Below are 14,453 nucleotides of genomic sequence, written 5' to 3' on the forward strand. Positions count from 1 at the left end.
AAAACAATGAAATCTTGCCATTTGCAATGATGTGGATAGAGCTAAAGTGTATTATGCTAAGTGAAATGAGTCAGTCAGAGAAAGACAAATACCATATAATTTCACTCATATATGGAATTTAAGAAACAAAATAAATGAACATAGAGAAAGAGAAAAAAGAGAGAGAGAGAGAGGAAAGCAAACCATAAGAGACTCTCAACTATAGAGAACTAACAGGGTTGATGGTGGGAGGTGGGTGGGGAATGGGCTAAATTGATGATGGGTATTAAGGAGGGCACTTGTGATGAGCCCTGGGTTATATGTAAGTGATGAATCACTAAATTCTACACCTGAAACCAATTTTACCATATATGTTAACTAACCAGAATTTAAATAAAAACTTGAAATAAAAGAAAATTAAATTTAAAAAAAGCATAAGCATTCTTTATTTGGCTAGACATGATTTGTAATTTTTATAATAAAGCTAAACAAAAGTATACTGCTTTTATGAGTTCTGTGAATTGTTCTAGTGAATTATCAAACATGAAAGTGTTGTGGGAACTCCCAAATTTGTAGGCAGTTGGTCAGAAGTGTGGGTGGCCTGTAGACATCTAAATTTATGGCTGCCACCTGAGGTGAAAGCTGTTTTGTTGGGGATTGTGTCCTTTGTGGAGTTTGCATTAACTCCAGTGGATAACATCATAACTGTATTGAACAGTGGCCAACAAGTGCATGACAAGGTGTTCAACATCACTAATCGTCAGGGAAATGCCAATCAAAACCACAATAACACCTCACACCTGTTAGGATGGCTTTTCTTAAAAAGACAAGAGATAATAAATGATGGTAAGAATGTGGAAAAAAAGGAACCCTTATATATACTATGTGGGAATGTAAGTTGGTTATAGACATTTTGGAAAACAGTGTAGGGGTTCCTCAAAAAATTAAAAATAGAGCTACCACATGATCTAGTAATCCCACCTCTGGCCATACATCTAAAGTAAATGAAATCAGTATCTCAAAGGGACATTTGCACTCCCATGTTCATTGCAGCAATATTAACAATAGTCAACATATGGAAACAACCTAAACATCAGTCAGTGAAGGAATGGATAAAGATGCACCCAGAGGGGAGGAGTTAAGATGGCAGAGAAGTAGGAGGGCTCTGGGCTTTCCTCCTCCCTCAAACACAGCTATATTCAGGTCATATCACTTGGAACACCCAGGAAATCAATCTGCAGAATGGCAGAAGGATCTCCAAGGTTGGAGGGAGATAGTGTGGCAGGTGAGAGGTGCATGAAAGTGAATTGGGGGAAGGAAAAACTGCAATGCTCTGGGGGTGGGGGGCATTCTGAGGAGAGATAAATGGGAGACAAAGAAAGAGGGATTGAGAGAGTGTGGCATCAAATTCACACAAGAGGAAAACCTTTCTGGACCACAGACTGGGGAGATAGAAGTTTTCAGTGTCACAGGTTTTTTAGCAAACAGCATGTAGAGCGCAAACTCAGAGGTTTTGGAAGTGCACAACTTTCTCCAGAGCGGAGCTGTGGTGCATGCTCCTGGAGAGAAGGAGGGAGCTGGCTCAGGAGTGCATAGCATGGTGTAGCGGTCTCTGGGGCGCATTGGGAGAGAATACCTGCAGATTGAAGTGAGGGGATAGAGAACCACCTATCATGCTAATGGAGGTCAAAAGAAAGCCCAAGTAGCCATACTTATATCAGAAAAACCAGAGTTTTTAAAATTGTATTTATTATTAAGAGAGAGCAAGAGAGGGAATGGAAGAGGGTCAGACGGAGAGAGAGAGAATCCCAAGCTGCCCCCACTCTGTCAGTGTGAAGCCTGATGCAGGGCTCAAACTCACAGACTGTGAGATCATGACCTGAGCCAAATCAAGAGTCAGACACTTAACCAACTGAGCCGGCCAGGCACCCCAGACAAACTAGATTTTAAAGCAAAGGCTATAACAAGAGATGAAGAAGGCCATTATATCATAATTAAGGAGTCTATCCATCAAGAAGATCTAATAATTGTAAATATTTATGCCTCCAACTTGTAAGAACCCATAAATAAATTAATAACAAAGAAACTCATTGATAATAATACCATAATTGTAGGGGACTTTAACACACCACTTATAGCAATGGACAGATCATCTAAGCACAAAATCAACAAGGAAACAATGGTTTTGAATGACACACTGGACCAGATGGACTTAACAGATATATTCAAAACATTTCATCCTAAAGTAGCAGGATACACATTCTTCTTGAATTCTCATGGACCATCTCCAGAATAGATCACATACTGGGACACAAATCAGCCTTCAACAAGTACAAAAAGATTGATATCATACCATGCTTATTTTTCAATCACAATGCTATGAAACTTGAAATCAATCACAAGAAAAAATTTGGAAAGACCACAAATACATGGAGATAAAAGAACATCCTACTAAAGAATGAATGGGTTAACCAAGATATTAAAGAGGAAATTAAAAAGTACATGGGAGCCAATGAAAATGAAAACACGGCAGTCCAAAACCTCTGGGAAAGAGCAAAGGCAGTCATAAGAGGGAAGTATACAGCAATCCAGGCCTTTCTAAAGAAGGAAGAAATGTCTCAAATACACAACCTAACCTTACACCTAAAGGAGCTAGAAAAGGCACAGCAAATAAAGCCTAAAGGCAGCAGAAGAGGGGAAACAATAAGGAATAGAGCAGAAATAAATAATATAGAAACAAACAAACAAACAAAAACCAGTAGAATAGATCAATGAAACTAAGAGCTGGTTTTTGAAAGAATTAACAAAATTGATAACCACCTAGCCAGACTTATCAAAAAGAAAACAGAAAGGACCCAAACAGATAATATCACGAATGAAAGAGGAGAGGTCACAACTAACACCACAGAAATTCAAACACTCATAAGAGAATACCATAAAAAATTATATGCCTACAAACTGAGCCATCTGGAATAAATGAGCAAATTCCTAGAAACATACAAACCACCAAAACTGAAACAGGAAAAAAATCTGAACAGACCCATAACCAGCAAAAAATTGAATCAGTAATTAAAAATCTCCCAATAAGAGTCCTAGGCCAGATGGATTACCAAGGGAATTCTATCAGACATTTAAAGAAGAGCTAATACCTATTCTTCCCAAACTGTTCCAAAAAATAGAAATAGAAGGAGAGCTTCCAAACTCACTGTATGAAGCCAGCATTACCTTGATTCCAAAACCAAAGATCCCACTAAAAAGGAGAGTTACACAAGATACCAGCAAATCGAAATCAACAATACATTAAAGGAATTATTCATCATGATCAAGTGGGACGGCAGGACTGGTTCAATATTCGTAAACCAAACAACATGATACACCACATTAATAAAAGAAAGGATAAGAACCGTATGATCTTGTCAATAGATGCAGAAAAAGCATTGGACACAATACAGCATCTTTTCTTGATAAAAACCCTCAAGAAAGTAGGGATAGATGGAATATATCTCAACATCATAAAGACCATATATGAAAGACCTACAGCTAATATCATCCTCAATGGGGAAAAACTGAGAGCTTTCTCCCTAAGGCTAGGAACACAACAGGGGTGCCCACTCTCACCAGTGTTGTTCAACACAATACTGGAAGTCCTAACCACAGCAATAAGAAAGAAAGAAAGAAAGAAAGAAAGAAAGACAGACAGACAGACAGACAGACAGGAAGGAAGGAAGGAAGGAAGGAAGGAAGGAAGGAAGGAAGGAAGAAAGAAAGAAAGAAAGAAAGAAAGAAGAAAACACATCCAGATTGGTATGGAAGAACTGAAACGTTTACTATTTGCAGATGACATGATACTATATATAGAAAACCCTAAAGACTTCACCAAAAAACTACTAGAACTGATAAACAAATTCAGCAAAATCACAGGATATAAATCAATGTACAGAAATTGGTTACATTTCTATACATCAATAATGGAGCAGCAAAAAGAGAAATCAAGGAATTGATCCCATTTACAACTGCACCAAAAACCATAAGATACCTCAGAATAAACCTAACCAAAGAGGTAAAAGATCTGTATGCTGAAAACTATAGAAAGCTTATGAAAAAAATTGAAGGCACACAAAGAAATTGAAAAACATTCCATGCTTGTGGATTGGAAGAACAAATATCGTTAAGTCTATACTGCCAAAAACAGTATACACAGCCATTGCAATCCCTATCAAAATAACAACAGCATTCTTCACAAAGCTAGAACAAACAATTCTAAAATTTGTATGGAACCAGAAAAGACCTCCAATAGCCAAAATAATGTTGAAAAGGAAAACCAAAGCTGAAGGCATCACTATCCTGGACATCAAGCTGTATTAAAAAGCTGTAATAATCAAGACAGTATGGTACTGGCACAAAAACAGACAAATAGATCAATGGAACAGAATGCAGAACCCAGAAATGGGCCTACAAATGTATAGCCAACAAATCTTCAACAAAGCAGGAAAGAATATCCAATGAAAAAAGACAGTCTGTTCAGGAAAAGGTGTTGGGAAAACTGGACAGTGTGACATGCAGAAGAAAAACTAGACCACTTTGTTATATCATACACAAAAATAAATTCAAAATGGATGGAAGACCTAAATGATAGATAGGAAACCAACAAAATCCTAGAGTAGAAAACAGGCAACCTCTTTGACCTTGGCCACAGCAACTTCTTACTAGACATTTCTCCGGAGGCAGGGAAATAAAAGCAAAAATGAACTATTGGGACCTTATCAAGATAAAAAGCTTCTGCACAGCAAAGGAAACAATCAACAAAACTAAAAGGAAACCGATAGAATGGGAGAAGATATTTGCAAATTACATATCTGATAAATGATTAGTATCCAAAATCTCTAAAGAACCTACAAACTCAACACCAAAAAAACAAATAATCCAGTAAAGATATGGGCAGAAGACATGAATAGACACTTTTCCAAAGAAGACATCCAGATGGCTAACAAACACATGAAATATCACTAACAGACACATGACTAACGTCACCCATCATCAGAAAATACAAATCAAAACTACAATGAGACACCACCTCACCCATCAGAATGGCTAAAATTAACAACTCAGGGAACAACAGATGTTGGTGAGGATGTAGAAAAAGGGGAGCACCAGAGCCCTTTTGCACTGTTGGTGAGAATGCAAACTGCTGTAGCCACTCGAACAGTATGGAGGTTCCTCAAAAAATTAAAAACAGAGATACCCTATGACCCAGCAATTGGACTATTAGGTATTTATCCAAAGGATACAAAAAATGTTGTTGGGAAGTATATGTGTATACATATACAATTGGAATATTACGATTCCAAAGAATTAAATATTGCCATTTGCAACAATGTGTAAGCAAAATAAGTCAGTCAGAGAAAGACACATATCATATGATTTTACTCATATGTGGAATTTAAGAAACAAAATAGATGAACATAGGGGAAAGGAAGGAGGAAAATCAAGATAAAAACTAGAGGCAGTAAAACCATGAGAGACTCTTAAATACAGAGAACAGAGTGTTGCTGGAGTAGAGGTGGGGGGATGGGCTAAATGGGTATTGGGCATTAAGAAGGGCACTTGTTGGGATGAGGACTGGGTGTTATATGTAAGAGATGGACCACTAAATTCTACTCCTGAAACCAGTCTTATACTGTATGTTAACTAACTTGAATTTAAATAAATAAATAAATGAGGGGCGCATGGGTGGCTTGGTTGGTTAAGTGTCCATCTCTTGATTTTGGCTCAGGGCACAATCTCATGGTTCATGAGTTCAAGCCCTGCATTGGGCTCTGTGTGGACTGTGTAGAGCCTGCTTGGGATTCTCTCTCTCCCTCTCTTCTTCCTTCTCTCTTTGAAAATAAATAAACATTTTTAAAAAAAAAGATGTATGCAACAGAATATTATTCAGCCACGAGGAAGAAGGAAATCCTACCATTTACCATAGCATGGATGAAACCGGAGGACATTATTCTATGTGAAATAAGCCAGATAGAGAGAAACAAGTACTATATGATTTCATACAAATGTGGAATCTGAAAAAAAAACAAAAACAAAAACAAAAACGTCAAACTCATAGAAACAGAGAGTAAAATGGTGGACACCAGAGGCTGGGAGGTGAGAGAAATGGAGATGCTGCTCAAATGGCACTAACTTTCAGTTATAAAATGAATAAGTTCCTGGGATCTAATCCACAGCTTGGTGACTATAGTTAATAATACTGTAATTTATACTTGAAATTTGCTGAAAGCAAATCTTAAGTATTGACACCACATAGAAATAAAGGTAAATATGTCGGGTGATGGATGTGTTACTTAACCTGATTGTGATTATCATTTCACATCATTATACATTTTAAATATATACAATTTTGTCAATCATACCTAATAAAGCTGGGGGGGGGGGAATCTTCAAAATGTAATCATTAAAGTTAAGTCTAGCAATTGTGTGTTTGGATTCTCTTTGACATAATTTGAAACTGACCTAAATGGACATGGATATTCCTAAAAAGAAAAACGTAATAGGGAATGGCTTTTCTACAGACTTTGTTAACTACAGAATTTTCCGTTTCTACGCATTCTCTACGTGCATAAGGATCTAATATTAACAACTGTGTTTCTCATATTTGTATTAAACCCTCTTCAGTACTTTATATTCTATAGAAGACGAACTCTCACAGGGTAAGCAAGTCATCCAACAAAATTAAATTGTGACATCTAAATTGATGATTGGTAAAATCACTTTCTCACATGTATTACTTTTTTTTTTCACTGAGTAATGCAGAATTGTTTTGTTACATCAATATACTAAACACAACAGCATTATAAATCAGAATAAGAATTTAAAATATAAGAATTAGATTGCAGTGGGGTTGACTCAGTAGTCAGGACTTTAGCTGGGTTTGGTTTTCCTTTTTATCTTCAATGCACCATGGACTTCAAATTATTTTTTTGCTGCTGTTACCTGCTTACAGTGCGGTCTGGGAAGCTTGAAGGTTTTTCAGTGCTCCAGTTCCACCCTCCACTTTCAGCTGTCCCTTTTGCCTTTACCACAGAGGAGGTTTCTCTCCATGCCAGTAATAAAGTGCCATTGCTTATTACTTGGTGCTAGGCTAGTTGCTGGGACACAGGTATTGTGTTGTCCTGATCTGGCCTAAGGCTTAGGCCAGGTCTCTTCTCCTGTGATTGGAGGTAGGGCTTTCTCAGGGTTCCTATCCTTCTATTCCTTGGCAGTCATTAGCTTTGGCAGGCAGTTTTCTAATCCCCCCCCCCCCCCCCCCCCAGCATTAGGAGACATCTGCCTTGTATTGTGTAGGATTTCTGGGGCTAAGATGATTTCCTCTCTCAAGAGAGGGATTTTGTTTCTGTCCCTCCCTCAGCAATACTGTATCTGTACCAGTATCTGGAGCTAGTGTTTCCTATCCTGCCTCCAGAGACAATTTTTATTTCTATTTCTTTCTTACATGTAGTAGGATTTTCTCTGAGCCTTGCTACCCCTGCAGCAGCCTAAAGCTTTTAAGAAAAGGGTTTGGGAAAGCAGGCAGGGATTTGGGCATGGCACTCAGCAGCAGCCTATATGTTTGCCTGCATCACAAAAGGCATCTCTTCAGGCCTGCTGTCCTGCTCCCAACCTTGCCTGTTTTTAGATGGAAGTTCTAAATTCTCCCGTCTGAGGCTCCTAGATATTCTAAACTGACATGCTACCCCATACTTGGTCTTTAAGAATTTGTAAAAATTTTAGTTGATTTCTTCTTATCCAGCTACCTTTGTCTCCTGTGCTCTGCTAAAGATGAAATAGCTCATTTCACAGATATTGAGTCACATCTCTGTTTACTTGGTTGTCTTGAGGCCTCAACTATCAGATAGGCTCAAGAAAAATTATTTTTGTAGATTATCTGGCATTTTTAACAGGGAAGCAACATTTTCACCCAGCTTTCTACATTCTAAGTGAAATCAGAACCTTCAACTGATTATTACAGATGAATTATGTACATTTCTTTCCCAATTATGAATAAAAATTACATTAGGATAGTGACTAGAATTTTACTAAACTTAATGTTGGAGGAATGGACATTATACTATTTGGTCTTCCTATCCAGAAATAATGGTATTTTCACTCATTTATACAAAAAGTATCATACAGGTTCCTCATGATACTGCGTCCATGATTTGTTAAATGTTTTTAATTTAAATTCTATATTGTTACAAACACAAACAGAAGTAGCTTCTGGTACTAAAACACAATCAAAGATAAATAGGAAAATTAGAAAGTATTAGGTTGCAACCAAATAACTCTATAGGTACCTAGGATCATAACACAAAGTAAGTATTATATTTAGCTGAGATTTATAGGAGATAAGACAAAGGGAAACAGTAAGTTATAGAATTCTCACTTTAACAGGACAAATGCATTTATCTGAAGGAATTTTTTTTGTGCTGAATCCTAGAATTAAAAAATTTTTTTTAATGTTTACGTCTTTTTGAGACTGACAGAGCGTGAGTGGCAGAGGGGCAGAGAGAGAGGGAGACACAGAATCTGAGGCAGGCTCCAGGCTCTGAGTTGTCAGCACAGAGCCTGACATGGGGCTCAAACTCACAAGCCATGAGATCATGACCTGAGCCGAAGTCAGATGCTCAACCGACTGAGCTACCCAGGCACCCTTCTTAGGATTTTTTTTTTAAATGTAGTTCTTTTAGAAATAACAAGATAGAAAATGAGTTCAAGCACTGTTTGGTAGAAAATAGTGCGGTGCCCTTCAAATGACCATTTCTTTTCCTGATCTTAATAAATTAGGCCAAGAACACTTTTTATATTCGTAGAAACACATGCATTCTAAACAATAAATGTGAAAAGCTGAAGTAATCCTGACAAGTTTTTGAGAATTGTTGAAAATATTTATTTAGAAAACATCTTTAGTAGGAAAACAGCAAAAACAAAAGAACTACCACATTTCATCTAAGCAATAGAATGCCATGCTGAGGTTAGTTCCACAATAAAAGCCATCCTAATTTGTGTGTGGCGTGGGTAATGTGGGAAAAAAAAAGAGAACTGAGATAGAGGTAGAAGGTAACTCCTTGCTTACTGCCTGAAAATCTTATCTGGAGAGGAATTTCGGGAAATGAGTTAGGATAGCTCTAGTCTACTAGTATGCCAGAGGCAGAACCAATACAATCTCCTGAAATAAGTGTCATTTCTTTGGGTAGCTCCCTAAGGGGGTTTGGTTCCACCAATGAATAAAGTTCCTAATTCTACACTGAGCTCATCCTTTGGGATATCAATCTCATCTCCTTCTTCTTCCCCAAGATTCTTCCACCAGGGTGCCTGTAAATGCTTCAGAGTGGTAAGATGGGCCTGCTTGGCCTTGGCTGCCACAGGCCTGGATCTACTTAGGAAGAGCTCAGGTTCCTTCCCTTCTGCTTCCTTCAGACTTGGTGCCTCTGTAGTAAACAGAAAATAAACAAGTGAGTAGAAGAGTTATGTATCAAACAAGTAGGAATTTGGAAAGTATAGAGTTGGAACTCTGCTATAGTAGGCAAGGGATAGGGTTCCAATTCTGAATCTATTATCATTGCTAGCTATAGATGGCATACGACTATTCATAAGTTGAAGCTGTGGCTGGCATTAACTACCCACCCCCCATACTGTGTAAAAGAAAAGAATTTAAAAAGATGTAGGTTTTTTTAGATGGTTTAAAGAACATGAATTTTTAAAATATAGCAGAACCCCATCCTATATATGAGAGGCTCAGTTCCAGCCACCCATCTATTGAAAAATAAAAAATTCATAAGTAATGGCACTAAACAGAAGACCCTGGTCCTTTCTGCTCCGTACACACTAAAAGTGTTTCATAGGTGGACTGAAATGTAGGATGAGATCTCTCCCTAAATGTATCTATGGTTGTAAGAAGCAGATGAATTAACTTTTGTGAAAACACTTCATTAAAAATTGTAAAATGGGGGCTCCTGGGTGTCTCAGTCGGTTAAGTGTCCGACTTTGGTTCAGGTCAGGATCTAGCAGTTCATGAGTTCGAGCCCCGCGTCAGGCTCTGTGATGACAGCTCAGAGCCTGGAGCCTGCTTTGGATTCTGTGTCTCCCTCTCTCTCTGCCCCTCCCCTGCTCACACTCTGTCTCTCTCTCAAAAATAAATGTTAAAAAAAATTATAGGAGCGCCTGGGTGGCACAGTCGGTTAAGCGTCCGACCTCAGCCAGGTCACGATCTCGCGGTCCCTGAGTTCGAGCCCCGCATCAGGCTCTGGGCTGATGGCTCGGAGCCTGGAGCCTGTTTCCAATTCTGTGTCTCCCTCTCTCTCTGCCCCTCCCCCGTTCATGCTTTGTCTCTCTCTGTCCCAAAAATAAATAAAAAAACGTTGAAAAAAAAATTAAAAAAAAAAAATTATAAAATGGCACTGTAACTACTGTCATCTACTTCTAAAATATTATCAAAAGCTTTTGAGACTACATAATGAAATTTGGCTAGTAGGGCTTAGCATCTTTATAATTAATAACTTTTGTCTAAGTTGATATCTATGAATGATAGCAAGGCTTAGAGAAATAGCCAAAAAGGAGGTTATGAGATCTGCATTATTTGAAAAGATCATGTGCTGGCATGTTCTGGATCTAGAAATTTCTGAGGACAAGAAATAGGCTAATAAACATTAAATGGTATTTTCCTTCTGAAGATTTTCAATGTCACAAAATCTTGCATAGGTTGTTCATTTTAGGATACCAAAATAAACAAGCACATACTCATTAATTGTTCAATGTTGGTGTTGATCTGAGCCATCAGAGCCTCCCTGTGCTGCTGGGCTCTCTCTTCTAGGACCCTGCCCATAAGGTAGTGTTGCAGTTGTTCTTGAGCTTGGGAATGGAGCTCTCTGCTAGTCACATCTGACATCTGAGAGCTCTGGGAAAAAAGAAGAGAAAAAATTATCACAGGAGACATATGTTTCACCCAACCACTTAGCAGAGGTTCCAGAATGCTTAGCTATCTCAGCCTATCAAATGAATCTCATGATTGATTTCGACCTTGTACTCTTGTTCAAGCATTAAGTAGGTTTTTAAAAGCAGCTTTGTGAAAATTCAGAGGATAGTTTCTTTCTGGTATATTCCCATACCTCACTTCCTCACATACTGTAGAATTTTGGGAGAAGAGGAAAGATTAAGAGCCCTTAGTGAAAACTACAAATGGTTCGGTAAAGATACTGGCCTGGAAGAGGAATAACAAGCCCAACCCCTGTTCCAGATCCCACCTGACAGGCTTTTTATCTCACTCCCACTCCCAAACTTATCTAAACCATAATGTTATAACTGCTTCTGGTTTCACAAAACAAGGGAAAAAAAATCAGCTAAAGGACCATATTCCTTTGGCTACACAGCTACTTTAAAGAGAACTTAATTAGTTTGGACAAGAATAAGAAAATCTTGACTCTGAAGCTGATAAAGCTTCTGACACCACAGCTTGCTCAAATATTCCAGTTCCTGGATCTGGGATACAGTCCCACTCCAGCTAACACTTTACTTTTCAGCCACAGAATCTTAAACAGGAGCACGAGAGTATGGCTAAAGTAATACTTGTTTTTTAAATGAGAGCATGCATCAACATCATACAAAATGCATTAAAAGAGAGAGAGAGAGAGATCAAAGACCTAAATATAAGAGAGAAAATTATAAAACTCTCAGAATAAAAGGGGAAAAATCATGACATTAGGTTTGGCCATTTCTTGAATATGACACTGAAGACACAGACACAACAAAAGACAGACAAGTTGAACCTCCATCAAAATTAAAAATTTCTGCCCTATGACCCAGCAGTAGCACTGCTAGGAATTTATCCAAGGGATACAGGAGTACTGATGCATAGGGCCACTTGTACCCCAATGTTCATAGCAGCACTCTCAACAATAGCCAAATTATGGAAAGAGCCTAAATGTCCATCAACTGATGAATGGATAAAGAAATTGTGGTTTATATACACAATGGAATATTACGTGGCAATGAGAAAAAAATGAAATATGGCCTTTTGTAGCAACGTGGATGGAACTGGAGAGTGTGATGCTAAGTGAAATAAGCCATACAGAGAAAGCCAGATACCATATGGTTTCACTCTTATGTGGATCCTGAGAAACTTAACAGGAACCCATGGGGGAGGGGAAGGAAAAAAAAAAAAAAAGAGGTTAGAATGGGAGAGAGCCAAAGCATAAGAGACTGTTAAAAACTGAGAACAAACTGAGGGTTGATGGGGGGTGGGAGGGAGGAGAGGGTGGGTGATGGGTATTGAGGAGGGCACCTTTTGGGATGAGCACTGGGTGTTGTATGGAAACCAATTTGTCAATAAATTTCATAAAAAAAAATTAAAAATTTCTGTGCATCAAAGGATGCTATGAACAGAGCTGAGAGACAGAATACGAAATTTATGTTTAATGGGTATAATTTCAGTTTTGCAAAATGAAAAACATTTTGAAGGTGAATGGTGGTGATAGTTGCACAACAATGTAAATGTATTTAATTCCACTGAGCTGTACACTTAAAAATGATTAAAATGGTAATTTTAGGTTTGGTATTTTTATGTTTTATATATTTTACAATTAAAAGAAATAAAAAATAGAACCATGAGGACACACCAAACCTACTGATTCAGAATTACTTGCTGTGTATGTGTTGCTTGGGTATGTTATTTTTATAAAGGGATTACTCTCCCTTTTAAAAGAAAAGGTTTGCTTTTCTTTTGCATTTAGGTTAATTTTTTTTAAACATACAGCTTTATTGAGGTAAAAGTGACATACAATTAACTACAATTATCGAAAGTGTACAATTTGGTAAGGTTTTTAAAAAATTTTTTAAGTTTATTTATTTATTTTGAGAGACAGAGACAGCACAAGTGGGAGAGGGGAAGAGAGAAGGAGAGACAGAATCCCAAGCAGGCTCTGTGCTACGAGCGCAGAGCCAATGCGGGGCTCAAACCCACAACACCATGAGACTATGACCTGAGCTGAAACCAAGAGTTGGATGCTCAACAGGCTGAGCCACCCAAGTGCCCAAATTTGGTAAGCTTTGATCTATGTATACATCTGTGAAAACCATTACCACAGTCAGGATAATGAACATCCATCACCACCAGAAGTGTCATTGCCTTTTTGTAATCCTTCATTCCCTACTCTCCCATCCCCAAGTAACCACTGACTTAATTTTGTTACTCTAGAGATTACATTTTTAAAGTTTATATAAATGGGGTAATTCAATGTATATTGTCTGGCTTCTTTCACATAGCATAATTATTTTGAGATTCATCTATGTTGCTGTGTGTATCTATAATTCATTCCTTTATACTGTGGACTGGTATTACATTGTATGGATATAGAGCAACTTGTTTATCTATCTGTTGATGGATGCTTGGGTTATTTCTAGTTTTGGGCTATGAGCATTCATTTACAAATGCTTGTATGGATATATATTTCCTTTCCACTTGGATAAATACTTAAGAGTGGGATCACTGAATCATATGATGGATATATGTTTAACTTTTTAAGAAACTGCCAAACTGTTTCCAAAGGGGTTGCACTATTTTGCATTCCCATCAGCAGTGTATGAGAGAGCTACAGTTCCTCCACATGCTTGCCAACCTTTGACATAGTCAACTTTTAAAGTTCTAGACATTTTAACAGTTGTGTAAAGATCTTATTATGGTTTAAATTTGTATTTCCTTTATTGACTTATGTCAATATTTCATGTATTTGCCACAATTTCTTTGGGTGAAGTGTCTGTTAAAATCTTTTGCCTATTTAAAAAAATTGCTTTGCTTTGCTTTGTTTTCTTATTGTTGAGTTTACACTCTGGATACAAGTCCTTTACCAGATACATACTTGGCAAAGATATTTTCCCAATATTTGCTTTTTTAAAAAAAATTCTATTATGGTGTCTTTGGAAGAACAGAAGTTCAAAATTTTGATGAAAACCAATTTATCAATTTTTCTTTTGTAGATTATGCTACTGTTGTTGTATTTAAGAAATTACTGCCCGGGGCGCCTGGGTGGCGCAGTCTGTTAAGCGTCCGACTTCAGCCAGGTCATGATCTCACCGTCCGTGAGTTCGAGCCCCGCGTCGGGCTCTGGGCTGATGGCTCAGAGCCTGGAGCCTGTTTCCGATCTTGTCTCCCTCTCTCTCTCTGCCCGTCCCCTGTTCATGCTCTGTCTCTCTCTGTCCCAAAAATAAATAAACGTTGAAAAAAAAAATTAAAAAAAAAAGAAATTACTGCCCAACCAAAAGTATGGCTTTTCTCTAATGTTTTCTTCTAGAAGTTTTATATAATTTTAGATTTTGCATTTAAGTCTATGATCCATTTTAAGTTTTATATATGATACAGTATATGGATCCAAGTTCATGTTTTTTACATATGGATATCCAATTGTTCCAGTTTCTCCACACATTAACTGTGCACCTCTGTCAGTAATCAG

General features: G+C 37.7%; 1 protein-coding gene across 10 annotated transcripts in view; it reads right to left on the reverse strand.

The window, feature by feature from the left end:
* Positions 1–8,683: 8,683 nt before the first annotated feature.
* Positions 8,684–14,453, reverse strand: part of IQCB1 (IQ motif containing B1) — a 64,296-nt gene continuing 58,526 nt past the window's right edge. For all 10 annotated transcript variants that reach the window (XM_043594288.1, XM_043594285.1, XM_043594287.1 and 7 more), the window contains exons 14-15: positions 10,750–10,906; positions 8,684–9,440 (exon numbers count right to left, since the gene is read on the reverse strand). In XM_043594288.1, the coding sequence (XP_043450223.1) occupies positions 9,211–9,440; positions 10,750–10,906 (387 nt within the window). In that variant the 3' untranslated portion in view covers positions 8,684–9,210. The remainder of the gene's footprint in view (positions 9,441–10,749; positions 10,907–14,453) is intronic.

The sequence above is a fragment of the Prionailurus bengalensis genome, chromosome C2 (genome assembly GCF_016509475.1).
Source record: "Prionailurus bengalensis isolate Pbe53 chromosome C2, Fcat_Pben_1.1_paternal_pri, whole genome shotgun sequence".
NCBI classification, from domain to species: Eukaryota; Metazoa; Chordata; class Mammalia; order Carnivora; family Felidae; genus Prionailurus; species Prionailurus bengalensis.